The sequence below is a fragment of the Podarcis cretensis genome (assembly GCF_951804945.1).
Source record: "Podarcis cretensis genome assembly, chromosome: 10".
Taxonomy (NCBI): domain Eukaryota; kingdom Metazoa; phylum Chordata; class Lepidosauria; order Squamata; family Lacertidae; genus Podarcis; species Podarcis cretensis.
The window spans coordinates 1,845,960-1,871,358 of record NC_137179.1 but is presented as its reverse complement, the minus strand read 5'-3'; the positions used below and the strand labels follow the sequence as shown (position 1 = coordinate 1,871,358).

The 25,399-nt window shown below is 53.6% G+C and overlaps 1 protein-coding gene across 3 annotated transcripts in view; it reads right to left on the bottom strand.

Annotated features, from left to right (window-relative positions):
- GOLGB1 (golgin B1) overlaps positions 1–25,399 on the bottom strand; it is a 76,127-nt gene that overhangs the window by 29,678 nt on the left and 21,050 nt on the right. For 2 of the 3 annotated variants that reach the window (XM_079992077.1, XM_079992078.1), the window contains exons 14-23: positions 20,384–25,206; positions 16,898–18,806; positions 15,974–16,131; positions 14,326–14,461; positions 12,897–13,046; positions 11,721–11,879; positions 11,376–11,473; positions 11,000–11,134; positions 8,754–8,859; positions 6,345–7,677 (exon numbers count right to left, since the gene is read on the bottom strand). In XM_079992077.1, the coding sequence (XP_079848203.1) occupies positions 7,543–7,677; positions 8,754–8,859; positions 11,000–11,134; positions 11,376–11,473; positions 11,721–11,879; positions 12,897–13,046; positions 14,326–14,461; positions 15,974–16,131; positions 16,898–18,806; positions 20,384–25,206 (7,809 nt within the window). In that variant the 3' untranslated portion in view covers positions 6,345–7,542. Of the gene's footprint in view, positions 1–6,344; positions 7,678–8,753; positions 8,860–10,999; positions 11,135–11,375; positions 11,474–11,720; positions 11,880–12,896; positions 13,047–14,325; positions 14,462–15,973; positions 16,132–16,897; positions 18,807–20,383; positions 25,207–25,399 lie in introns of those variants that run through there. The other variant, XM_079992079.1, reaches the window with a different exon arrangement.

Here is a 25,399-nt window from a genome sequence, read left to right as displayed (position 1 = left end):
TTTTGCAGCAGCATCTTAAGCAGGGGTCAGCAAACTTTTATATATATATATATATATATATATATATATATATATATATATAATTTTTCCATTACAAATAAGTCCATACAACCATGTTTACAAATTTCAAGTTTTTGAACTTCCACCAGCACCTCCATCAATCATCCATTTGTCCTATCTTCACGCATTTTCTATATATAATATTGCCAGTTAATATTATCTTTCCATCTGTTTCTTTTACAATATACCTTGTACTATCACAAAACCTCCTTAAAACCCACTAGCGTTGTCTGTTCATCACATATAGTTTTCAGATAATCCGTAAACTTTCCCCAGTCCTCGATGAATTTGTGATCTTTCTGGTATCTAATTTTTCCAGTCATTTTATCTAGTTCTGCGTAGTCCATAAGTTTCATTCTCCACTCATTCAAAGTCGGTAGTTCCTCTTGTTTCCATTTTTGGGCCATTAATATTCTCGCCGCTGTTACTGCATACTGAAATAGTTTATAATCCCTTCTATTTATCTCTCTTCCTGTTATTCCTAATAAAAAGGCTTCTGGTTTTTTAACAAACGTATATTTAACGTATATCTTTTTTAGCTCATTATATATCATTTCCCAGAATGTAAAGGGTTTCTGGGCAGGGGTCAGCAAACTTACCGCACCTCGGGCCGATGTCTCCAGCACCAATCGAGCGGCGGGCTGGAGGGCGGGGGAGCGCATGCCCATATGCGTGCGCACACGCTATTTCCGGTGCACTTCCGGGTCGGAGGAGCACCGGAAATAGCTTGTGCGCATGTGCACAGGCCTCCTCCGACCCGGATGTGCACCGGAAATAACGCTTGTGCATGTGCAAATAATGCATGCGCATGCGCATGCGCACAAGCTACCTATTTTTCACCCTATAGGGCGCACCTAGGTGGTTTTTTTGGGGGGGGGGGAAATAAAGAAAGAAAAATTCCCCCAACCCCAGCTTCCCCCAACCCCAGCCCCCAGAACAGGCTGCCATGCACAAGCCTTGGGAGCCCGGCGGGAACTCCTGCCGGGCTCCCAAGGCTTGCGGATAGCTGCCCAAAACCCGGGGTGCGCTCCGCTGCGCTCCCCGGGCTTCGGGCTGCAGGCTGCTGTCCGCAAGCCTTTGGAGCCCAGTGGGCACTCCCGCCGCGCTCTGAAGGCTTGCGGATAGCTTCCTGAAGCCTGGAGAGAGAGAGGGGTCGGTGCGCACCGACGCCTCTCGCTCTCCAGGCTTCAGCGAAAGCCTGCATTCGCTCCATAGGACACACACACATTTCCCCTTCATTTTTGGAGGGGGAAAAGTGTGTCCTATAGAGTGAAAAATACGGTATTTCTGGTGCTCCTCTGACCCAGAAGTGGGCAACCGTGCAGCGCCGGTAAGAGCGGGTGGCAGCAGCGGGCGGCGGGCAGTGCCGCGGGCCAGATAAACGGGTCTCTCGGGCCTTATCCAGCCCGCGGCCCTTAGTCTGGGGACCCCTGATCTTAAGGTACTCCCATGCATGTATGTTGCCCAGGAATCTGTGGGGCCATGCTCTTCCCCTCACCCTAGGGCAGCGGTTATCTGTAATGGGGAAGCGACACCCCCAAAAGGGGTCATGTGTCTCCCCACTTGCAGGAGGAGTGCCCCTCCCATTTTGATCACAGCTGCAAAAACAAGAAGGCTGCTGCAAATCCAGGAGGGGAGGGGAGAGGAGAGATGTTTTTGTTAAGTTGCGGGCAAACATATCAGACGACACAGCGTGTGATGGCCTGGGAATCCGATTCAGAGGCTGAACCGGAGGAATCCCAGCCTGCACAGGAGTCCCCGCCTCAAGGGCCGGCTGAACTGGGGCAGGGCCTTGATTCTGAAGCGCCTACACCTGTGCCGGATCCTCAGGAGCAGGCACCAGGTGATCCCACTCTGGCTCCAGAGGTGGTTGAGGACTCAGTGCCTACAGGTGAGTCTCCCCCTGGGCCCAGTAACCCTTCAGCCTCTCCTGAACTGCAGGGGCTCAGGGCAGAGAGGCGAAGGGAACTGGTTTCTCCCAGGAGGAGTGCTCGCCTTAAGACCAAGAGAGGCGGGTCTCCTGGGGGCCGGGACCGCCCCTGGCCTCAGAGAAGATAAAGGCCAGTCAGCCCGGTCCCAGGTTGCGGGAGCAACGTCGTTGATGAGCTGTTTCGGCCAGCATCCAGTCCTGTTTCCCCCAGAGTTCCTGTCCTTGCCCGGCTTCCCGCTGTGGACCCCGCTTCGCCCGAGGAGGACCATCTGCCGACCCTCAACTCAGGTCCTGGACCTCGCCCCACGGTAACCTCCCCCCTGGACCAGCACACAGCGATTCTTCAAACAGCTCTTGTTTATTCACAGGCCAGAACAGAACTTAACTGAAGGGTCCAAGCAGCCTGCTTATATAGAGCTCCACTACAACGCAACAGTAACCACTTTCTGTAGCTATCCAATCACTGAACGTCACTTTCAATCCCTTATTTGCATATGTGGACCTGAGTGAAAACTATCTACAGTATCCCACTGCTGGCCCAGGGTGAGAACTTCAGTACATAACAGTTTTCCTTTGGGGGGGGGGGTTGCAAGGAGAGGGAGGGGCTGCTTAAAAAGATAAATTTAAATCCAGGACACCTGGCGGGGGGGGGGAGTGGAGAAGAGGATGGGGAAGAGCTGAAAAAGCAAAATAGGGGAAGAGAGGTCTCTCTCGTTTTCATTCAAGAGACACGTGAGCCTTAAACCACACGGTCTGAAACAAGAGTGTGATTCATGGCCATGGCTACCAAGTGGGACTCCAAATTAGTTGAGATCCTTAGGCCCCCCCCCCAATAGTACAGTAGAACAATCCTGAAGCCATTTTGACTCTCCCAAATTGACCTCAAATATTTCTCTGCAAGGAGGAAGGAGATGGGAAAAGCTTTCCAATTATCTTTGGACTGTAGGGGCTGCTTACACCTCCCTTTAAATGCGGTCTGGCAAGTATCTGTTAAGCTGAGCACGCTCTCAATATGTGTAAGAGATTCAGGAACTAAGTATTTACCATCTCCAAGAAATGGCCAGGCTACCCGGAAAAGGCAATCTGATAATAATAAGGCATTATCAGGTATCCTGGCAGACAGGAGAGAAGCAACACACTCAAAAATCTGCTGGGGACCACCTCTTTCTGTGATGCATATATGATGTTTTTTGGGGGGTGGTCTTGAGTTACAGGGGAAGCAATTTCGAAAGTCTATATAAGGGCTTGCACACCAGTGCTCTGGGTTCCTCCTTTCCCTCCCTGCGTGGGGTGAGCGGGGGCCCCTGTCGCAACAGATTAATAAAGATCAGGCTTACTTGCTGCTTTGCTTCTCAGTATTCTCGGTTTGACCTGTTATTTTCTCCTACCAATAGAGAACCTACATAAGGACCCTATACGGGCCCTTGGGTACCCCATAAGGGAAAGGAGCAGTTGTTTTTTCTTATCACACTGGGGAGGGGAGAAATAGTTACCAAGAAGATCCTGCTGGATCAGGCCTATTTGGTCCAGCGTCTGTTCTCGCAGTGGCTGAACAGATGTCCCGGGGGAACTTCGCAAGCAGGATCAGTGCGCAAGAACAGATCTCCCCTCTTGGGGTTTCCAGAGCAGAGACATGGTGGGCAGTAGCCATCGCTAGTCCTCCCCTCCCTCCATCAATTTGTCAAATCCGCTTTCAAAGCCATCTGGGCTGGTGGCCACCGCTGCTTCCTGTGGCAGAGAGTTCCATAGTCTAACTATGCACAGTGTGAATTGAGGGGTGGGGGACCAGAACAGGGCCAGACACCTCCTTCCCCAAGCCCCCCCCCCCATTGCAACTTTCCTGACAATTCCCCCCATCCCAAAGCAGTACCTTGGTTCGGAAAGGTAACTTCCGAAGCCCGTCGTGATTGCTCCTCTGCGCTGACTTCGACCTCGGTTTCGGCTGCAAGGCTGAGCTCACCCAAGTTCCTGTTTTAACTGCACAAAACTTGTTCCATTTCCTGTGAGCCAGGAGGAAGAAGCTTCACAGCAGAGCCACCCCCAGCAGGGCTGCATCGCACACACGAACACAAGCCCTGGGTGCAGAGAGGAAGCAAGCGCCTTGTTGCTTTCCATAGAAGGAAAGGCTTCTGAACGCGAGGCTTTTAGATCACGCAGAGCGGAGAGGGTGGGTTTTCCCCCATCATTCAGCCCGGACACTGAGGTCCAGCTCCGAGGGCCTTCTGGTGGTTCCCTCCCTGCGAGAAGTGAGGTTACAGGGAACCAGGCAGAGGGCCTTTTCGGTGGTGGCGCCTATCCTGTGGTGACTGGGAGCGGCCGCTGAGACCACACACCAGTCTTGAAAGACCTACATTGGCTCCCAGTACGTTTCCGAGCACAATTTAAAAGTATTGGTGCTGACCTTGAAAGCCCTAAATGGCCTCGGCCCAGTATACCTGAAGGAGCACCTCCACCTCCATCGTTCTGCCCAGACACTGAGGTCCAGATCCAAGGACCTTCTGGCGGTTCCCTCACTGCGAGAAGCAAAGCTACAGGGAACCAGGCAAAGGGCCTTCTCAGTAGTGGCACCCGCCCTGTGGAACGCCCTCCCACCAGATGTCAAAGAGAAAAACTATCAGACTTTTAGAAGACATCTGAAGGCAGCCCTGTTTAGGGAAGCTTTTAATGTTTAACAGACCACTGTGTTTTAATACTTTGTTGTAAGCCGCCCAGAGTGGTTGGGGAAACCTAGCCAGATGAGCGGGATATAAATAATATATTATCATCATCATCATCATCATCATCATCATCAACGCCCTCCCATCAGATGTCAAGGAGATAAAGAACTATTTTACTTTTGGAAGACATCTGAAGGCAGTCCTGTTTAGGGAAGTTTTTAATGTTTAATACTGTATTGTGTTTTTAATATTTGGTTGGGAGCCTCCCAGAGTGGCTGGGGAAACCCAGCCAGACAGATGGAGTGTAAATAATAGCAATAACAATATTGTTGTTAAAACAAAATAAAAGAAAAAAAATTCCTTTCAGTAGCACCTTAAAGATCAACTAAGTTAGTTCTAGGTATGAGCTTTCGTGTGCATGCACACTTCTTCAGATACGAAGAAGTTTTGACTATGGCAGACCAACACGGCTACCTACCTGTAACTGAATATTGTTGTTGTTTCCCCATCCTCTTCCCATGTTAAAGCTCAGCAAAACTGAATGGCAATACACCCAAGAGAACAGTTCCTCACACAATGTAGAATACCTGAAATGCCCTCAACACCAGAAAGATCTTCAGACCCCCTCGAGTGTTAGGATTGTAAATAGGAACGCAAGAGTCTGCTGAATCAGGCCAATTAGCCATCTATTCCAGTATCTTGTTCTCACGGTGGTCTACCAGATGCCCATTATCATACCCCTCAGCTGTCCCAACTGAAGTGGGACATCCCGTTTTCGGGGGGGGGGCTGTGCTCTCTCGCAAGTCCCCTGGCTCCTGAGAGATCGCGGCCCCAAAAGATGCACATCCTGGTTTTCTTCTAGGGCCTATTGGAGGGTATGCATTGGGGGAAGCCCGCAATCATGATTCAAACACAAGACCCCTCACCTCTCCTGGGGTTTCCAGCAACTAGCTTTCAGAAGCATTCCTGCCTCCAAGTGAACACAGCACAGTGCACACAGCACAGCCATCATGGCAAGAAGCCGTTGAATTTCTCCAATTCTCTTCTAAAGCCATCTAGGTTGGTAGTTGCCATTGCCTCCTGTGGCAGGGAGTTCCACAGGTTACGTGATATGCATGTTTTCATAAAATGTAGCAAACGCATTAGAGATGTGCCTAGTTTCGCCTTCTGATACCCTTTACGCTTCTGTCCGCAGGGTTTTTGATTGAGTTTTTGATTGAGTTTCTACTGAAATGAGGTTGCATTTTAATGTTTTAATGTTGTATTTTAATCTTGTTTTTTAAAGATGTATTTCAATCAATTGCTTTTATATTTGGTGTTAGCTGCCCTGAGCCCAGTCTTGGCTGGGGAGGGCAGAGTATAAATGAAATAAATTATTATTATTATTATTATTATTCTCCTGAAATTCTTAGAAAGCTCAGCTAAAACAGCTCTTCCCAACATTCCCATTTTCTCTAATATTAGCGCACCCAAAAAATTTTATGTGCTTCCATGTTTGCATTTAGAGCCAATAGTATATTTCACATTAAGTATTGCAATGAAATTACTTCTAATTTATCTTTGTTGCTCTTCAGCTGCCAAATTCTGGAGTGCATCCAATCTTGCTGTTGAAAAGTTATAATAAAGGGGTGTCAGAGTCAAATGCGAGAACCACAGTGGACAGAGTCCGACCAAATCACAGCATTCACACGACTCGCTCGAAAAAATAATCTTTATTGCACAAGGATGGGATTCCAAGAGGATCAGAACACTGGATTTGAAAGGAAGAGAGACAAGGGAAGTCTACACACCACACGCTGGGAGCACCCCAAAAAAACGGCTGGCAGGGCCTCAGCTCGAGGTCCACAGAGCATGCTTCCAGCAGCCTCCTGAACTGCAAGGGAAGAGCTATCCCAAAATGTCTGTGCACGATGGAAACAGTTAAAACACCCCACCAAGCAGGGCTACAACATCCTGCCCCACTCCAACGGGAAGCTGTGGGGTGGGTTTCATAACTCTGCTCCCCCACATCTACCCTGATTTCCTCTCCTCTGCATGGTGTAGGAAACGGGCTCGGTGGCCACAGACAAGTTGATTTATCTTCACTGGTGAGCATGAAGCCATTCCACCCCCTTCTCTTTGCCTCTGTTGGGTGTGGAGCAGCTGATAAAGAGATTTACGCCTGGGGCTTCTGTCCCTTTCGATGCCACCTTTCCAGCCCCCCCGTGCCAAAATCACAGAGCACGAAGAAATAAAAGAGAGAAAAGGCAAGCTGGAAGTTGATCGAGTTCCCCTTGGTCCCTTCCCCAGAATCAGGCTCTGCCAATACCTGCGGAATCAGCACAGAAAGCGGGTCTGGCCCTCGTTGGGCTGCAATTCCACAGACAGACTTCCCTTCGCCTGTAGATTACAACCAATGCAGCATTGTTAAAAATGGGGGGGGAAACCTTATGCACAACCTCTGCTTATATTCCCCTCCCAAATGAACTTTGGAAACCTGGTGCCCCCCAGATGTTTCAAAGTCTCAGCCCCTCCATTGCTGAGGGCTGGTGAGAATCATAGTCTAAAACAGATCTGGAAGGCGCCAGGTTAAACGCGAAGCGACTTCACCCCGAATTCAGTGTGCAAAAGTGAACCGTGTAAACGCCGCCACCCCCCAACACTTCCCTCAAAGAACACGAACAAAACCAACGCGTGGCCCAGTCAAGGGCCGCTGGCCCTGCCCTTCCGCGGGCTGGGGGTCACCCTGAGCGCTCTGCAACACTCCCTGCGGCCTCCAGCCAGAGTCTCCAAGGTGCCAGAGTCTCCCAAATCAGCCTTCTCATCTGTCGACAGCAAGGCAGGGTCCTCCAAGGACGGGGGCTCAGCAGCAACCCAGACAACTCACGTGCCCCACCCCGCTCCGGGGGGCTGTTCTCACAAGTGGCCCGTGAAGCAGAGGAGGAGGAGCACGTGGACCGTGAGGAGGTAGAGAGTTGCCAGGAGGGGCAGGCGCCGGCGGGAACAGAAGAGCGAGTGCAGGATGCGCCGCAGACCCACGCCCCCTCGAGTCTGGGGAGAAAGCAAGGAGGGAAGAGAGGTTACGAGGCAAGTCTACAGCAGGGGGGGCTTCAACTCAAGGCAAGTCCCATCGCGAAGGGCGACAGGAGAGGCAGGTGCCTAGGACTGCAACATGGGCCCATCTAGGGGTTCCAGAAGCAAAGCGCATTGACTTTTGCAGGAGGCTATACAGTTGTACCTTGGTTCTCGAACGCTTTGGCTCCCGAACGCCGCAAACCTGGAAGTGAGTGTTCCAGTTTGCGAACTATTTTCGGAAGCCGAACATCCGAATGGGGCTTCTGACTGGCTGCAGGAGCTTCCTGCAGCCAATCGGAAGACGCACTTTGGTTTCCAAATGTTTTGGAAGTCGAACGGACTTCAGGAATGTTTTCCTGTTGGGGGGGGGGGTTCTCTCTGCAGGCAAAATTCAAACTGCAATTTCTCCTCCTTTTGTACTCATCACCAGCTGTACCTAATCAGCCTAGAAAACCACACCCAGAACTCCCAGAAAAGGTTCTTAAAGTCACAATCATCTTTTCTGTTTCTTTGCAGAATGACTCCTAACAATTCCCTTCGACTTCCAAGGTATATTGCTACAGGGGAGAGTCTGCTGAAGCCATCGTGGGAATGTTTTCCCACCTGCCTTGCCTTATCCCAGATGCATGGGACCCTTACAAAGCGAAGATGCCACTTCTTGTCTTAACATTTTTGTAGGGAACATTCATCATCATCTTTTGGTAGATTCACAGACGTGTTTTACTACTGTTGAACTTGTATTGTGTGCATTATTCTGTAATTGCATGCATTTATTTCTTGACGGGAGGCTTTTCGGCTGAAAGGCAGCATATAAACGAACAGTAACGCGATGTCTGCTGCAGCAGGAGAACCAGAAGATGCTGTTTGTAACTGGAAAGGCAGCCTGTTGAAAGGCCGCTCTCAGGCTCAAATGACCCAGGCGGATTGTGGACAGACTTGGCCTTAAAGATGCCCACTGATGGCTTGCCACTCTGGCTGGGGTGGAGGGAGAGGATGAAGCTGAGGCTCCCTTGTAGGACAGGTGTGCCCTCACCTGCTGGGAAGAGCCTTACCTTGCTGTAAGAGGTGTCTGTGGGACCTACAAGCAGGGCGTGCTCAGGGCTGGTGGGTATTTCAATGCTGGTGTCCAAAGAGTGGGCCCACTCACTCGATTCTAACCTGCAAGGGTTGGGGGGGAGGAGAGAGAGAGAGAGAGAGAGAGAGAGAGAGAGAGAGAGAGATGTGGATTAGTGCCCCATGGTTAACAGGCAGCAGGCCAGCGCATGGGCAGCCAAGATGCTTGAACAAGCAGCTATACCCCTCAGACCAAGGGTGGCTAACCTTCTTTCAGTCCAAAGGAGCCAACTCCTTGGGGCTACTTCAGCCGTGAATGTGGCCTCCAAAATTGCACACAGCCCCCGCCCTGCCCCCAACTACGGGACCGCCTCTCTTGGTCTGCCCCGCAGAGGACCTTAAGGTCCATGAATAACCATAGTTTAGAGGTCCCGGGCCCTAAGGAAGACAGACTATCCTCCACGAGGGCCAGGGCCTTCTCAGTGATGGCTCTGACGTGGTGGACTGCTCTGTCCCATGAGAGCAGGGCCCTGCAGGATTTAACCTCCTTCCGTTGGGCCTGTAAGACAGAGCTATTCCACCTGGCTTTCCACTTGAACTTAGCCTTATCTTTTATTTCCCTTCTCTTCCTTCCCCCTCCCCTTTTATGAAGTTCACTCGCTCTGAGACCCCACAGCTAATTCTCCCCTGGCCTCCTCGCTGGCCCAAGGAGGACCAATTCAGCCAGGCAGTCCTGGGAATTAGTTAATACTTATTTCCCCTAAATTGATTTTTGAATTTTATTGTTACTCATGTTTTTATGCTATATTTTATGCTGCTTTTATAATTAAGTGTTTTACATTTGATCAACCAACTGTGGATCAGTCAGCCCTGGCCCCTATCATGGGTTGCGGAAGCCCTTCTGGAAGGCCGCTTCGACTGGCCTCTTCCAAGTCACGCTGGAAGCAGCAACGCTCCTGGATCCGGGTTGCTGGAATCCTCAGTAGGGGGAGCTGCTCTTGTGTTCAGATCCTGTTTGCATCTGGCTGGCCAGTGTGAGGACAGGATGCTGGAACAGATGGGCTGCTGGCCTGATCCAGATTTGGAAGGGACCAGGAGGGCCATGTAATGAAACCCCTTCAAATGCAGGAATCTTTTGCCCAATGCAGCTCAGTGCCCACTGGGATGCCCGAACATGAGAGTGTCAGAGATTACCATATTTTTCTGTGTATTTTTAACTCAAAAACAGTGTCAAAAAACTGGGGTCATCCTATACACGGACAGTAGTGTGGGGAGGAAGCTGTACACCACCAGCCAGCTGGTTAGCGGCCCGAGCTCTAGGGAACTTCCCACCAGCATGCAATTCCCCCTTTAAAAAGGGCAACAACTTTGGGCCATCTCCCCTCATTTTCTTTAAATTTAGTCCCCCAAAATAGGGGCCGTCTAATACATGGGGGCATCTTATACATGGAAAAATATAGTATGTATGTATATGTATATGTATACACAAACACACGCACACGCACACACACACACACACACACGTCATACCTTGGGTTACAGATGCTAAAGGTTGCGTTTTTTCGGGTTACGGACCCACCAAAACCCAGAAGTACTGGAATGGGTTACCTCCGGGTTTTGGCAGTTGCGCATGCGCAGAAGGGCTAAATCGTGCTTTGTGCATGCGCAGAAGTGCCGAACCGCAACCCACACGTGTGCCGAGACGCCGCTGCGGGTTGTGAACGTGCATCCCACACGAAACATGTTCACAACCCCAGCGTGCACTGTATATGTATGCATATATGTGTGTGTGTGTGTGTGTGTGTGTGTTGTGTGTGTGTGTGTGTGTGTATATATATATATATATATATATATACACACACACACACAGTGGTGCCCCGCAAGACGAAAATAATCCGTTCCGCTAGTCTCTTCGTCTAGCGGTTTTTTTGTCTTGCGAAGCAAGCCCATTGACAGCTTAGCGGATTAGCGCTATTAGCAGCTTAGCGGCTTAGTGGCTTAGAAAAAGGAGGGGGGGGAAGGGAAAAAAACCCCGCAGGAACTCGCAAGACATTTTCGTCTTGCGAAGCAAGCCCATAGGAAATTCGTTTTGCGAAGCACCTCCAAAACAGAAAACTCTTTCGTCTAGCGAGTTTTCCGTCTTGCGAGGCATTCGTCTTGCGGGGCACCACTGTATATATATAGACACACACACACACACACACACAACCTGGTCACTGAAGCCGGAGCCAGGCCCGTGACTCACCTGCGGATGTGATCCTGGGCTGCGGCAAAGGCCTCCTCGGCGGCCAGGCGCTGGTCCCGCTCCTCCTGCAGCAGCTCCTCCAGGTGCAAGAGGCCCTGCCTGGCACTGCTCTGCTGCTGCCTGGCCTCCGAGAGCCTGCAGCAAAGACAAGGGCGGTGAGGAGCAAGGCTCTCCCTGATCACAGCTGCACGGCCTATGCCATGCGGCACAGTGGTTAGAGCTGGACTAGGGCCCGAGAGACCAGGATTTGAATCCCTGCTCCACCACGAAGCTCCTTGGGTGTTGGGGGCAGCAGTTGTTGCCGCTCTCAGCCTAACCTACCTCACAGGGTCGTTGTGAGCAACCACCACCTCCCGGCTCCAAAATTGGCACTCACCTCATCTGCAGTTCCTGCAGCTCGGGCGTGTAGCTCTCCCTGGGGTGTTCACTTCTTTCCTGGGGGGCTCCAGGAGCAGCGTCTGTTGGGAGGGAGCCCTGGGCAGGGCAGAAAGCACACATTAAGGCATGGGCCAGATCGGAACAGGCCACAAGAGTGCCGCCCCACCATGGCCAGGTTTCAGTCAATTCTTGCATGACAGAGGCAGCCAGGCTTACAGGCCTGAAGCAAACAAACGTGCTCTGATAGGGAGATGTAACCGAGAGAGGGGACCAGAATTTGCACGTAGGCTGAGAATGGCACGGTTTCAGTCGGCCTCTGCAGCCCAGCGAGTCTCAGCCTTACCGAGTCCTTCACTGGGGTCTGGAGCTCCCGCAGCTGATTCTCCAGGGCCTCGCAGCGGGCAAGGACCTCGTTGTAGCGCTGGTGGCTCTCGCGCAGGTTGCGGCTGCTCCCCCGCAGCTGGAGAGAGAGTGAGTTCTTCTCCTCGAAGACCTGAGAGAGCTGGAGAGAGGGGCTGAGATGTCTTCCTCAGCTGACCATCATTTCTCCAAGGATGTTTCTGAGCACAATTCAAAGTGTTGGTGCTTTAAAGCCCTAAAGGTCCTCAGTCCAGTAGACATAGCTGTCAACTTTCAGATTTGAAAATAAGGTATCAGCAGCCTCACCTGTCCCAGGGACAGTCTACAGGATATCTAACTATCTGGGATAGCAGCGGGAAGCAGCGGGAAACGGCGCTGGAATAAGGGAATTTCCCGCAAAAAAAACAGGAAGGTTGACAGCTATGCCAGTAGACCTGAAGGAGCGTCTCCACCCCCATCGTTCAGCCAGGACACTGAGGTCCAGTGCCAAGGGTCTTCTGGTGGCTCCCTCACTGTGGGAAGCCAAGTTACAGGGAACCAGACAGAGGACCTTCTCGGTGGTGGCACCCGCCTTGTGGAACACCCTCCCACCAGATGTCAAAGAGATGAACAACTACCAGACTTTTAGAAGACATCTGAAGGCAGCCCTGTTTAGGGAAGCTTTTAATGTTTAACAGACCACTGTATTTTAATACTCTGTTGGAAGCCGCCCTGAGTGGCTGAGGAAATCCAGCCAGATGGGTGGGGTATAAATAATAAATTGTATTGTATTGTATTGTATTGTATTGTATTGTATTGTATTGTATTGTATTGTATTGTATTGTATTGTATTGTATTGTATTGTATTGTATTGTATTCTATTCTATTCTATTCTATTCTATTCTATTCTATTCTATTCTATTCTATTCTATTCTATTCTGTCAGTTTCTGGCCATCCTGTCTGTGGAAGCAAACTGGAGGGCTTTAATCCTCTGTGAGGAAGCAGCACATTTGACACAGGGAGAGCAGAGGTGGTCACTGCGAGGAGAGGGAAAGCACAAGAACTGGAGACGATCCACTTTGAACAACAGACAAGTCCCTCACCGTCACTGATGCATAATATGCACATTCTGAGGAGCCCACCCACCGACCCTTGCCCTCCCCTTGCCCTCCCTCCTACCTTGCTGTTCAGCTGCTGGACCCGCAATTCTTTTTGGTGCAGCTCCTTCAAAGTGCTGCTCAGCTGGGCCTGGAGGCTGTTGGTATCAGCCTCTTGACCAGACACAGCTCCCTGCAAAGTCTTGCTGGAACCAGTGACTCCTGGGGCAGCCTGCAGGGAGACAAACACCTGAGCCCTCGGTGCACAGCCACTCAGCTGGGCCTGGGGGAACTGCACAGCCAAGGGCCAGGGCCTCCCAAGAGCCTGGCCAAAACCTAGGTAAAGGTGAAGGGACCCCTGACCATTAGGTCCAGTCGTGGCCAACTCTGGGGTTGCGGCGCTCATCTTGCTTTATTGGCCGAGGGAGCCGGCGTACAGCTTCTGGGTCATGTGGCCAGCATGACTAAGCCGCTTCTGGCGAACCAGAGCAGCGCACAGAAACGCTGTTTACCTTCCCACCGGAGTGGTACCTATTTATCTACTTGCACTCTGACATGCTTTCGAACTGCTAGGTTGGCAGGAGCAGAGACCGAGCAATGGGAGCTCACCCTCTGTTGTGGGGATTCAAACCGCTGACCTTCTGATCAGCAAGCCCTAGGCTCAGTGGTTTAACCCACAGCGCCACCCACGTCCCTAGGCCAAGACCTAGATGTACAGAAATGACGGAAGTGGAGTGTTGGAAGGGACCCGAAGGGCTTACCAGGCTCCGGGAAGGTCGTACGAGGGCCCCGGGACTTTCACAACCTCCCTATAGGGCCAGTAGGCAAAGCCCACTCCAGACAGGCAGGAAGAATCAAGCAGAGGTTGGGGAGCATTTGAGGGTCTTCCTTGTTTTGCCTTTGCATGTGGACCCCTCAAATGTAACCCTTGTGTGGTTATTGCCTGTTTGTTTGATTTACTTCAATAAAATCTTTTTAAAAAGAAAGAAACAGGATGGCATGGAAGCATAAAAACCAGGTAGAGGGTCTTCTCGGTGGTGGCACCCACACTGAGGAACGCCCTCACATCAGATGTCAAGGAACCACTATCCGAATTTTAGAAGACATCTGAAGGCAGCCCTGTTTAGGGAAGTTTTTAATGTTTGATCGTGTTTTTAATATTCTATTGGGAGCTGCCCGGAGTGGCTGGGGAAACCCAGCCAGATAGGCAGGGTATAAATAAAATGTTGTTGTTGTTGTTGTTGTTGTTGTTGTTGTTGTTGTTGTTGTTGTTGTTGTTATTAAATAGTCATGTTGGAAGGGACCAACCCCCTGAAATGCAGGAATCTCCACTAGATCATACATGACAGGTGGTCATTCGACCTCTGCTTATAAACCTCCAAGGAAGGATTGTCTAACAACTCTCAAGAAAGCTTTTCCTGATGTTCTTGTAACCTCAGTTTGGGAAAAGGCCTGGGCAAAGGGCCCCCGTTGCAACGTCGTCCCACCCACCACACCACCCCCAGCCTCACCTGTCTCTGGCGCTGCTCCTCTTCCACCACGATTCGTGCACCAGGTCTCTCTCCCTCCTGCACTGCTCTCCGCAAGGAACTCTGCTCCTGCCCCGTGGCCGATGGGGCCTCCAGCTTCCAAGATGCCTTCTCCTCCCTGCAAGACGTCACAAGAGAGGAACTGCAGAGGCGGCACATGGTGGGGTGGGGGGGAAAGGGCGACCTGCCCACCAAAGCTCACATGGTGCTTCCTGGTGAGGCTGTGATGAGTTTGGGCACAGCGGTCGTTGCACGAAAGTCAAGAGAGCTCTGGGGAACTGTCAAGGAGGGCGCCCCAAGGCCAGGCTCCAGACAGAGGAGATTTGCTAGAGAAATGAATGTGCGCAGCAGCCGGTGTGGAAGGTTGGGGTTGGATCTGAAGGGGCCCGAGTTCAAATCGTTGGCCAGCCGCGAAACTCGCTGCTTGATCGCGAGTCAAAGGCAGCTGTGAGGATAATGGCAACCCCTGCTGCACCAACCTGAGAGAAGCACGGGGTGCAATTTTGACCAAAGTCAGAACAAATAAAAAGGAAAAGGGCCACATCATACCCATTCTGCTTTTGTAAGAAACTGGCATTTAGCGTGGCAGCACCCGAGCTTTATACCTCGTTACATTGTGCAAGAGAGTGTATTCAGAAAGGACTCCTTCAGGTGTCCTACATGCCAGGAAATGAAATTCCTGCAGATCTGTTGTCTGCGGTTGTTAACAGAAAACAACTTAAGGTTTTTATGTAGAGAGGTTGCAATTGGGTTGAAACACAGGGTACTACAAATTACATGGAAAGGGGGAGGATGTTGGGATATAGTTCCATTCCACCTTAAAAGGAACAGGCATGACTCTTGTGTGTCACATGCCTGCTTAATTCCAGCACAGTCTGCTGGGAATTTCCGTTGTATATTGCTTTTGCTATATTGCTCTTTTGTTTGACATGAAGGGAAGCAGACATGTTTTTTTCCTTTGTTCCTGGACTATGCTGAATAAACGCCTGTAAATAATGCTTACACATGTCTCTGTCCGCCACTTCCGTTGTGAAGATTTATTCACTCTGCTGATGAGTGTGCTCAGCTTCTGAATGTACAGTGGTGCCCCGCAAGACGAATGCCCCTCGCAAGACGAAAAACCCGCTAGACGAAAGGGTTTTCCGTTTTTCGAGGCGCTTCGCAAGACGAATTTCCCTATGGGCTTGCTTCGCAAGATGAAAACGTCTTGCGAGTCTTTTCCCTCCCCCCCCCTTTTTCTAAGCCGCTAAGCCGCTAATAGCGCTAATCCACTAAGCCGCTAATAGGGATGCTTCGCAAGACGAAAAAAACGCTAGACGAAGAGACTCACGGAATGGATTATTTTCGTCTTGCGATGCACCACTGTATTGGAGGCTCAAGTCGCTGATTGATGCTGTTCCGGAGTTCGCCCGGCTGCTGGCCAGTGGCTGGAGCCAGCTGGGGGCCTGCCAAATGCCCCCGTCTCTCCGGACACATCCCAACACCAGGTTGGTGGCCATCCCTGCCTCCAGTGGCAGGGAGTTCCGTAGTTTAAGAATGCACTGCTTGGAGACGGCGTTTCTTTGCTCTGTGCTGAAACTTCCAGCGTTAAGCTTCCCCCCCCCCACCTCTGTGACAGGGAGGGACTCACCTGATCTGGTGGAGCTCCATCTGCCAAGAGGCCCCGCCCTGCCTCAGACGTTCCACCTCTTGCTTCTGCTCTTCCACCTGGGCCTTCAGGCGTGCAATCTCTGCTGTGTCCACCCCAACCTGCAGGTACTGCTGCTGGAGGTTCTTCAGCTCCACCAGCTTGGGCAGGAGAGAAGGAAAGTCAGTCAGTCAGTTTTATTGCACATAGCCAAAGGCTGCCACAATGTACACAGAATCATTCAACAATTAAAAGAAAATATGCTGGATTAATACAAAAAACTTAAAACATTTATATTATCAAGACATTACCTACTCTAAACAAAGGTATAAAAGTACCTGAATATACAGGTTAAGACATAAATAATAATAAATGTGCAATTAACTGTTACTGTTCTGAATTCTATTCTGTTGTTTTGCTTAGTGGGTGGTGCAAACCACTATTCGGAATAAGGCATGTTATAGGGTACGGTGGGGGGGTGGCACTAGGGATGAGTTTACGGAACCAAGGGAGAAGGGGAACAAAAAACTTTAGGATCCACTACTCTAGACAGCAGGATGTGGGTGGCGCTGTGGGCTAAACCACAGAGCCTAGGGCTTGCTGATCAGAAGGTCGGCGGTTCAAATCCCCACAATGGGGTGAGCTCCCATTGCTCATTCCCAGCTCCTGCCAACCTAGCAGTTCAAAAGTACAAAATACAAGTAGATAAATAGGTACCACTCCAGCGGGAAGGTAAACGGCGTTTCCGTGCGCTGCTCTGGTTCGCCAGAAGCGGTTTCGTCATGCTGGCCACGACTGGACCTAATGGTCAGGGGTCCCTTTACCTTTACTCTAGACAGCGGGATGCGCTGAGAATCCCCAGCTTCAAGGAAGACCCTTGAGAAAGGTGGGTTAATGAGCAGCATGCGGCAAAAACCAGGGACTCACCAGCCTGTCCCGGTCATCCTGCAGGGCAGACAAGGCCTTCTTGAGGCTGGGCACTTCGGCAAGGCTGACAGAACCGCCGTTCGCAGACTGCAGCTTGGCCTCCTCCACTTTGCGGGCCTTCTCCAGCTCGCCCATCAGTCGGTCTCGCTCGCCCTGCAGGCTAGCCATGGCCTTGGAGAAGGACTTGACCTGACCGGAGGCCCCCTCCAGCTCAGAGACCAGGCGAACCACCTCGGCGTCTTTGACCTTGAGCTGGTGGCCAAGGTTCTCTAGTCGTGCCAGGAGACCTTTCTCTTCCGTCGACTTCCGGAGGGCCGCCAGTTCGGAGGCCAAGGTGTCTCGCTGCTCCGCAAGGCTCTTCTGCTCCTCCTGGAACCGAGCCTTCTCCTCCTGGAGGCTCTGAACCAGCAACCGCTGCTCTTCCAAGTCTGCCGAATACTTCTTCTCCACGCTGCGGAGCTCTTCGTTGCACTCGTCCCAGCTGTCCTGGAGCGAGCTCATGGCTTTCCCAAAGGACTGGACTTGGGCCTTCAGGTCCTGGTTCTCCTCTGTGACAGCCAGGAGGTTCTGTTCCATCTCGAGGAGGTCTTTGGCCAGCTCGGTCACCCGCTCCTCTGCCGTCTCCGTCTCGTTCCGCATCAGCCCGGCGTTGTGGTGCAAGCTCTTGAGCTCCGCCTTCATCTGGGCTTCCGCCTCCTGCATCTTGCGGCTGGTGGTCTGCCGGAGCAGGGCCAGCTCCTCCTCCAGCTCCGCCGCCTGCCTCCGGGCGAGCAAGAGCTGCCCGTTCAGCTCCTCCGCTTCCTCTCCCTTGCCCAGCAGCTGCGCCTGCAGCTCCAGCAGGGGCCCGTCCTCACGCAGGGCCGCCACCTCGCTCTGCGCCCGGGAGAGGGAGGCCGCAAGCAGCTCTGCCTGCTCCCCCAAGCTGCGCTTCTCCAGCCGCAGGGCCTCCGCCGCGCGCTCAGACTCCCGCAGCTGTTCCTCCAGCGCCCGGATGCGCTCCAGCTGGGTCTTCAGCAGCTGCTTCTGCTGGCTGTCCTTGATGGAGAGCAGCTGGTTCAGGTCCTGGCGGTAGCGCACCAGCTCGGCGTCCAGCTTGGCATTCTCGGCGTGCAGGTCATCCACGCGGCTGTGGAGGCTCCGCAGCTCCCCCTTCAGCCGGTTGTTCTCGGCCGCCGCCTCTTGGATCAGCTGGTCCTTCTCCAGGATGGCCGCCAGGTGCCGCTGCTCCAGCTGGCGGTAGTCGCCCAGGACCCGCTCCCGGTCATCCTGCAGGGAGGACATGGACTTGGTGAAGGAGTCCAGCTGGGCCTTGTGGCGCTTGCTCTCCTCCTGGGTGCTCTGCAGCTTCCTGCCCAGCTGCTCCACCTTCTCCAGGACTTTTACCTTCTCGGCCTCCGAGGCTGCCCTCTCCTCTCCCGCCTGGCTGATCCTGGCCTCCAGCTCCTTCAGCTCCTCCTGGTGCTGCCGCTGCAGCTCCGACACAGCGGAGGAAACGGCCTCTTCCTTGGCGGCCACCAGGCTGATGATCTTCTGGTCCGTGACGCTCATCTCCGCGTGAAGCCTGTCCGTCAGATCCTTGGATGCCCGCAGGTCGGCCTCCAGCTGCTCCCGACTCAGCCGGCTCTCTCGCAGGTCGGCCTCTTGGCTTTTCGCCGTGGCCGCCAGCCTGTCCACTTCCTCCAGGCACTTCGTGAAGGAGTCCTGCAGGCCGGCCAGCTTCTCGCTCTGGCTCTGGAGCTGCGCTTCCTGTTTCTGGATCTGGTCCTGGGAGTCTCGGAGCAGCCGCTGGGCTTCCTCCAGCTGCATCACCAGCCCCCTTTTCTCCTCCTGGAGCGACTCGGCTTCCTCCAGGAGACGCTGGTGCTCCTTCTGGGCTCTGGAGTCCTGTGCCGATTTGCTGCGTTCCAGGCTGCGAAAGCAGAGAAGGGCAGGATCAGACACAAAGCAGAAAAGTCCTCTGCCTGTCCTCAATCCCTAATCAATAAACACACAAGACGTAACTAGCTGTACGTTTGAAAAAATGATATATACTATTCATTGTATTGTAGATTTCAACAACAGCAGCTGCTACTATGCTATAAGATCCACTGTCCTGTGATATCATATATGGTATGTACGGTTGCTGACGGTTTTTATATTATTTTTGCTATAAAAATGTGTGAGATTACGATATTGTATTTATTTGCTTTACCTAGAGTTTGTACTACTGATGAAGCCCAAGACGGCAAAACAAGACTAATATTCCAAAAATGCTTGTCTTAGACTCTGTGAAAGGATTCTATGGAACTGCAACAACCTTTCGTGTGGATTGTTGGACTCCATGAACAGACAGGTGGAATAGACACTTTCACATATGCATAACTCATTAGAGAATGAACTGATCCACTGGGTCTTCTATGTTTTTCGTTGACCTTTATGAGCTACTTCTGTTGAAATCTACAATTCAATACAATAAACAGTATATATCATTTTTTCAAACATACAGCCGGTTACATCTTGCGTGTTTATTGAATATGTTTCACGTAACCAGAGGTTTGTTGTTGTTTTGTCCTCACTCCCCATCAAAAGCAGGCAGGATCCCACGGCTAACGGGAGATTCATAAAGTAATCTAGCCAACGAATCCCATGGGGCCAAGCTGGAAGGTGTGCAGAAGATGGAAGGCTCTAGAAACTGAGCCTTATGAGGAACGGTTGATGGAGTTGGGGGTGTTTAGGCTGGAGAAGAGAAGACAGAGAGGGGCTGTCAATGGAAGCTTGAGGAAGCTTGTTTCCTGCTGCCCCGGAAGGTAGAACCTGAACCCATCCATGGATTCAGATGACAAGAAAGGAGATTCCAGCTAAGCGTGTCCCCCCCCCTCAAAAAGCGGTGGGCTCTCCTCCCTGGAGGTTTTCAAAAAGAGGTTGGACGGCCTTGTCAGGGATTCTTCAGTTGATATTCCTGCGTTGCAGGGAATTAGATTACCCTTGTGGGTCCTTTCCAATTCTACAGCTATTGTTCTATGAACTCCGGATGAAACTAGAGCAGGGGTCAGCAACCTTTTCCAGCAGGGGGCCGGTCCACTGTCCCTCAGACCTTGTGTGGGGCCGGACTATATTTTGGGAGGAAATGAACGAATTCCTATGCCCCCCAAATAACCCAGAGATGCATTTTAAATAAAAGGACACATTTCGCTCATGTAAAAACACGCTGATTCCCGGACCGTCCGCGGGCTGGACTGAGAAGGCGATTAGGCCGCATCCGGCCCCTGGGCCTTAGGTTGCCTACCCCTGACCTAGAATAAAGCCAACATGGGGGGAATGAATGTAACAGCTGTGGTTGGACTACAACTCCCATCATCTCTGACCAGTGGTGCTGCTAGCTATGGACGATGGGAGCTGTGGTCCAAGAACAGCTCTAATCACTGGACCACAACCCTTCCCTGTACACTCAGGGTCTTTTGGGGAGGGGGCAGCCACCCCCTTCCTCCCAGCACCACCCTTCTTTACCTGGCGATGCGGCTCTGCAGGTCCTCCACCTGGGCTGCCATCTGCTTCGCCTGCTCTTCCAAGGTGGCACAGGCCTGCTCCCGGGCACGCACCTCCTGCTCCTTCTTCTCGATGGCCTCGCTGAACTTCTTCTCCCACTGCCTGGACTCATCGATCACGCGGTCCCTGTCGTCCTGCAGGGAGGACATGCTCCGGGTGAAGGCAGCCAGCTGGGCCAAGGTGTGGTTCAGGTTGCCTTGCAGCTGCTTGGCCTCCTGGTCCTTCTGGCGCAGGGATTCCCGCAGGTCCCGCGCTGCCGCCTCCGAGCGAGCCTGCTCCCTCTGCAGGGCTTGCAGCCTCTCCTCCATGTTCCTCGCCTCCTTCGAGTGCTTGTCCTTCTCCCGCTCCAGCCGCCTCTCGAGGGCCTTCTCCTTCGCCCTCAGCTGCGCTTGGACCTCTGCTTTGCTCGCTTGGAGCTCCTCTCTGGCCTTCAGGCTCTCGGCCAAGACTCTGGCCGCCTCGCTCTGAGTATCATCCAGCGAGACTCTGCAGGCGGCCAGCTCTGCTTGGGCCTTCTGGGTGTCCTCTTCGGCCTTGGCCAAGCTCTTCCTGGCGGCATCCAGCTCCTTCTGGAACTCGCTCTGGACGAACTCCAGGGCCTTGATGGTCTTCTCCAAGCTGCTGCTTTTCTCCTGGCTTTTAATGCAGCCTTTCTGCAGCTCCTTCACCTCCTGCTGCTTCGCCCTCAGCAGCTCCTGGAGCTCCTTCACCTGTGCCCGGCCGTTGTCGCCCTTCCAGGCACCTTTCAGCTTCTCCACGTGCTCTTTCTTCCTCTCTGCATCTGCCTTCTCCTGCAGGAGGTGCCGTTTCTCATCCTCCAAGCGGTCCAAGGCCGCTCGAAGGCTCTCCACCTCGCTCAGGAGCTGCTGGTTGTTGCTCTGCAAGTCCGCCACGTCCTGCTGGTAGTTCCCGATGCTCCCGTTCAGCTCCGCCAGCTGGTTCATGAGCCTCTCCTCCAGATCGTCCTTCTCGGCCTCCAAGGCCTCCTTCAGCCTCAGGGCTCCGGCAAGCTGCTCCTCCGTTTGCTGGCCAGCTTGCTCCATCTCGAGGACCTTCTCCTGAAGAGCTTCCACTTCCCGGCCTTTGGCAGCCAACAGTCCCTCCAGCACTTTCTTCTCCTCGCTCAGGGTCTCCACATCCCTCCGGACCCTGCTCAGCTCCTTCTCTGCCACCTGCCTCTTCTCCTCCAGGTCTGCAACTTGTTCAGTGAATTGCTGCAGGGACCCGTTTGTTTTGTCACGAGGTGGGCTGGCTGTGCAGGTTTCGTCTTCCTGTGTGGGAGTGGCTTCTGGAGGCTGCCAACGTGATCCTGAATCCACCTGAGCCTCTAGGGGCTCCACCAAGGAGCTGGAAGTGACTTCCTCACTTTTCGTTGCCGCCACCACCTCCTCCTCTTTCACATGTGCTTTGCTTTGCAGCGCCTGCCTCAAGTCCTGGATCTGCTGGTTCAGGGCGTCCTTCTCAGCCTTGAGAACCTCCAGCTGGCTGGAAAGGGATCTGCAGTCCTGCCTGGAGCTCTCCAGCTCTTCTCGGAGGTCGCCGCCTGCCCCTTCTGCCCCTTCTGGGCAACCGTCCGCAGGATGGATCTCCGCCCTCAACCGCTCGTTCTCCTCTTCCAGCTCCAGGATCTTCTGCTGCTTGGACTTGGCAAACTTCCGCATCTTCTCCCGCATCCCCTCCATCTCCTGCTCGGCCCCCTGCAGGCGGGCATCCGCCTCCCTCTTCTCCGCCTCCACTCCCTTCAGCTTGAGGAAGAGCTCCTGCTTCTCCTGCCGGACGCCCTCCACCACCCGCTGCATCCTCTCCGCCTCGTCGCTGACGTTCTCGTACGACTGCAGGAGGGTCTCGTATTCCGCCTGCAGCTCCGCGTGCTTCCGCTGCCACTCGGAGAGCTCCTGGGCTTGGGAGCGCCGCAAGGCATCTGCCTCCTCCTCCAGCCGGGCCTTCTCCTGGGTCAGGCCCTCCAGGGCTAGCTTCAGGCTCTCACAGGAGCTGGAGACATTCTGGTTCTCCACCAGGGCTCTGTCCACTTCCGTAATGAGCTTCTCCCGCTCCTCTCCGAGAGCTGCCAGCCTCTCCCCAAGGGCCTCCTTCTCCTTCCCCAGCTCGGAAGCTCGGCTCTCTGCCTCCGAGAGGAGGCGCGACGTCTTCTCCAGAGCAGCCTTGGTGCCGGCCAGCTCCTCCTTCAGGGCCTTGCTCTCCTTCAGCACCTCCTTCCTGGAGATGAGTGCAGCCTGCAGTTTCCTTTGCAGCTGGCTCTTGGACTGCTCCTCGGCGGCCGCCGCTTCCGACTTCTGCTGGGCTTCAGCCTCCAGGCGCTGGGACCGCTCCTTGCTCTGGGCCTCCTCCAGCTGTCCTTGCAGGGCCTTGAAGGCCTCCTCTCTCTCCTGCAGCACCGCCTGCAGGCCACGCAAAGACTCGCTTTTGTCCACTAGTTGAGCATTGAGGTGTTCAATTTCTTCCTTGCTGGCCAGCTGCTTCTGCTCTTCTAAAGCTGCTTGGTGAAGCCTCAGACCCTCTTGCCTTGCAGCCTCGGCCTGGCTCTCCTCCAGCTCTCGCCCAAGGCTTGCTGCACGGCTTTCGGCCTGGCGGCAGGCTTCCTTCACTGTTTCCAACTCAGCTACCAACTGCCCGACTTGCTCCTGGAGCTGCAGAGCTGCCTCAGACTTGCTCCTGAGCTCCCCTTCCAGGTGCCTGACCTGGGCTTCCAGCTCCCCTTTCTCAGCCTTGAGCTTCTCAAGGTCTGCCTTGAGTGCTTCCACAGCTGCAAAATCTTCGGCCGCCATGGAGCTTCCAGGGGCCGGATCTTCAGGAGGGGGAGAGGCCTTCTCCAGGGCCTGGCTCAGATCCTGGAGCTGACTCTGCAGCTTCTCCTTCTCTCGGCTCTGCTGCTCAAACTGCTCCTGCAGGAGACCGTAGTCGTCCTTCTGCTGCTTGAGCTGCTCGCGGTGATGGCGGTTCTTCTCCTGGGCCTTCTTGATGATGTCTTTGCGGGAGGCCAGGGCTTCCTGGAGCTTCTTCTGCAGCTGCTCCCTCTCCTGCTCCAGAGCGCAGATCCTCTCCTCCAGAGCACCCCTCGGCTCTCCTTCCAGGCTGGGTTCAGCAGTGCTGTCTGACGGAGGAAGAGCAGGAGGAATGGCGGAAACCTCCGTGCTCTCTCTGGCTGGTGCCTGTTTCTTGGGGGCTGAGCTGCGGCCCTCAAGCTCAGCTTGCAGCGCACCGATGAGGAGGTCCTTCTCCTGCACACTCTGCCGAAGCTCCCCGACCACAGCCTGCAGCGCAAGCACAGCAGACTCCTTTTCCCCCAAGATGCGCTGCAGCTCGGCCTCCTTTTCCGGAACCAGCTGGCCCAGAGAAGCGGCCCTGCATCGCCTTGCAGGGCGCCCGTTGCCTTCTGTGCTTACGCTGCTCTCGGGGGGTTCCTCTTCCTCTCCATCCTTACGGGCCTCTGGGACTCTGGCCCCAGGTCCTGCAGGCTCCCCGTTCCCCGCTCCCAGTGCCTTCTCCAGTTTGTGGACCTTCATCAGGAGTTCCTTCCTGCTAACAAGAGCCGCCTGCAGCTTCTTCCGGACGAGCTCGTTTTCCTTCCGCAACGCTTCCGCCTCCTCACTGGTGGGTGAAGATCTCTCCGCCAGCTGCTCAGGCACCTTCTCCTCCTCCTCCGTCCCCACGCCCTGCTCTCTCATCTCCTTCCTTTCTGCCACCAGACTCAGCTGTTCCGTCAGGCTCGCCAGCTCCTTCCCCAGCAAGAACTTCTCCTCGTTCAGCTGCACCATCCGGCTTGACATGCCCATGCTGACTTCCGCCATCCGCTGCTCCCGCTCCGCCACGTCCAGCCGCAGCCTCTCCACCTCGGCAGCGCTCTCCAAGAGGAGCCCCTGCAGCCGGGCGGCCTCCGACTCCTTCGACGCGAGGCTCTGGGAGAGCTCCTCGACCTTGCTGGAGGCCTCCTGCAGCCGTCCTGACAGCGCCTGCCTTTCCTGCTCCCCCTCCTCAAGACAGCCTCTCAGGCTCCTCCCCTGCAGGTCCTGCTCCGCCAGACGGCGCTGCGTCTCGTCCAGGTCCTTCTGCAGAGCGGCAATTTTCACCTCCTTGGACTTGGCCTCGTTCTGGAAGCTCTGGAGCTGCTCTTGCAGCAGGGCCAGCTGGGACGCCCCGCTCTGCTGGTTGGAGAGCTGCCGCTTCTCCGAGTCAGCCAGGTCCCCTTCCAGCCGCCTCACCTGCTCCTCCAGCTCCTTCTGCTGGGACAGGAGCTGATCCCTCTCGGCACGGAGAGTGTCCACGGCCCCAGAGGAACCCTCTGCCAGCTGCTGGAGCAGCCTGATTTCTGTGTCTCTCTCTTCCAAGACCCCCTTGTGGAGCTCCTCTGCTTCCTGCTGGCTTGCATGCAGCCCGGCAATTTCGAGATGCAACCTTTCCAGTTCTTGCTTTGCTGGAGAAGGCTCCTTAGCTGCTTCTCTGTCCTCTGTGGAGAGGTCGTCTTTCCCCAAGAGTGTCTCCGGAAGGGGAGAGGACTCCTCCTGAATTTCTACGGTGACCAGCGAGCTGCTGCTCGAATCACTCTGAATGAGGACCACCCCGTCTTCTTCTCCGCCACTGGCTTGTGACTCCCCTGGCGGCGGAGGCTCAACTCCGGTAGGGTCCTGAAGCTGCCTCTTCAGGAACGCAATCTCTTCCTGCGCCTCCTGCATCTCCAGCATCAAGACGGACAGATCTTTGTGTTTCTTTGCAGAAAGGTAGTCCAGGAGACCAGGGGGTGTGTTGTCCGTGGCCTCTGGGCTGGGCTGAAATGAGGAAAAGGGGAAGTTTAGTTCTCCAGCAAGGCAAAGTTTGAGGAATGAGCACAGCAGAGGGAATCAGAGCTCCCATCTCTGCCACTTCCCCCCATGATTGTAGCACGGGGATGACAGGGGGCCTATTTTTGTATATATTATTATTATTATTATTATTATTATTATTATTATTATTATTTTGAGC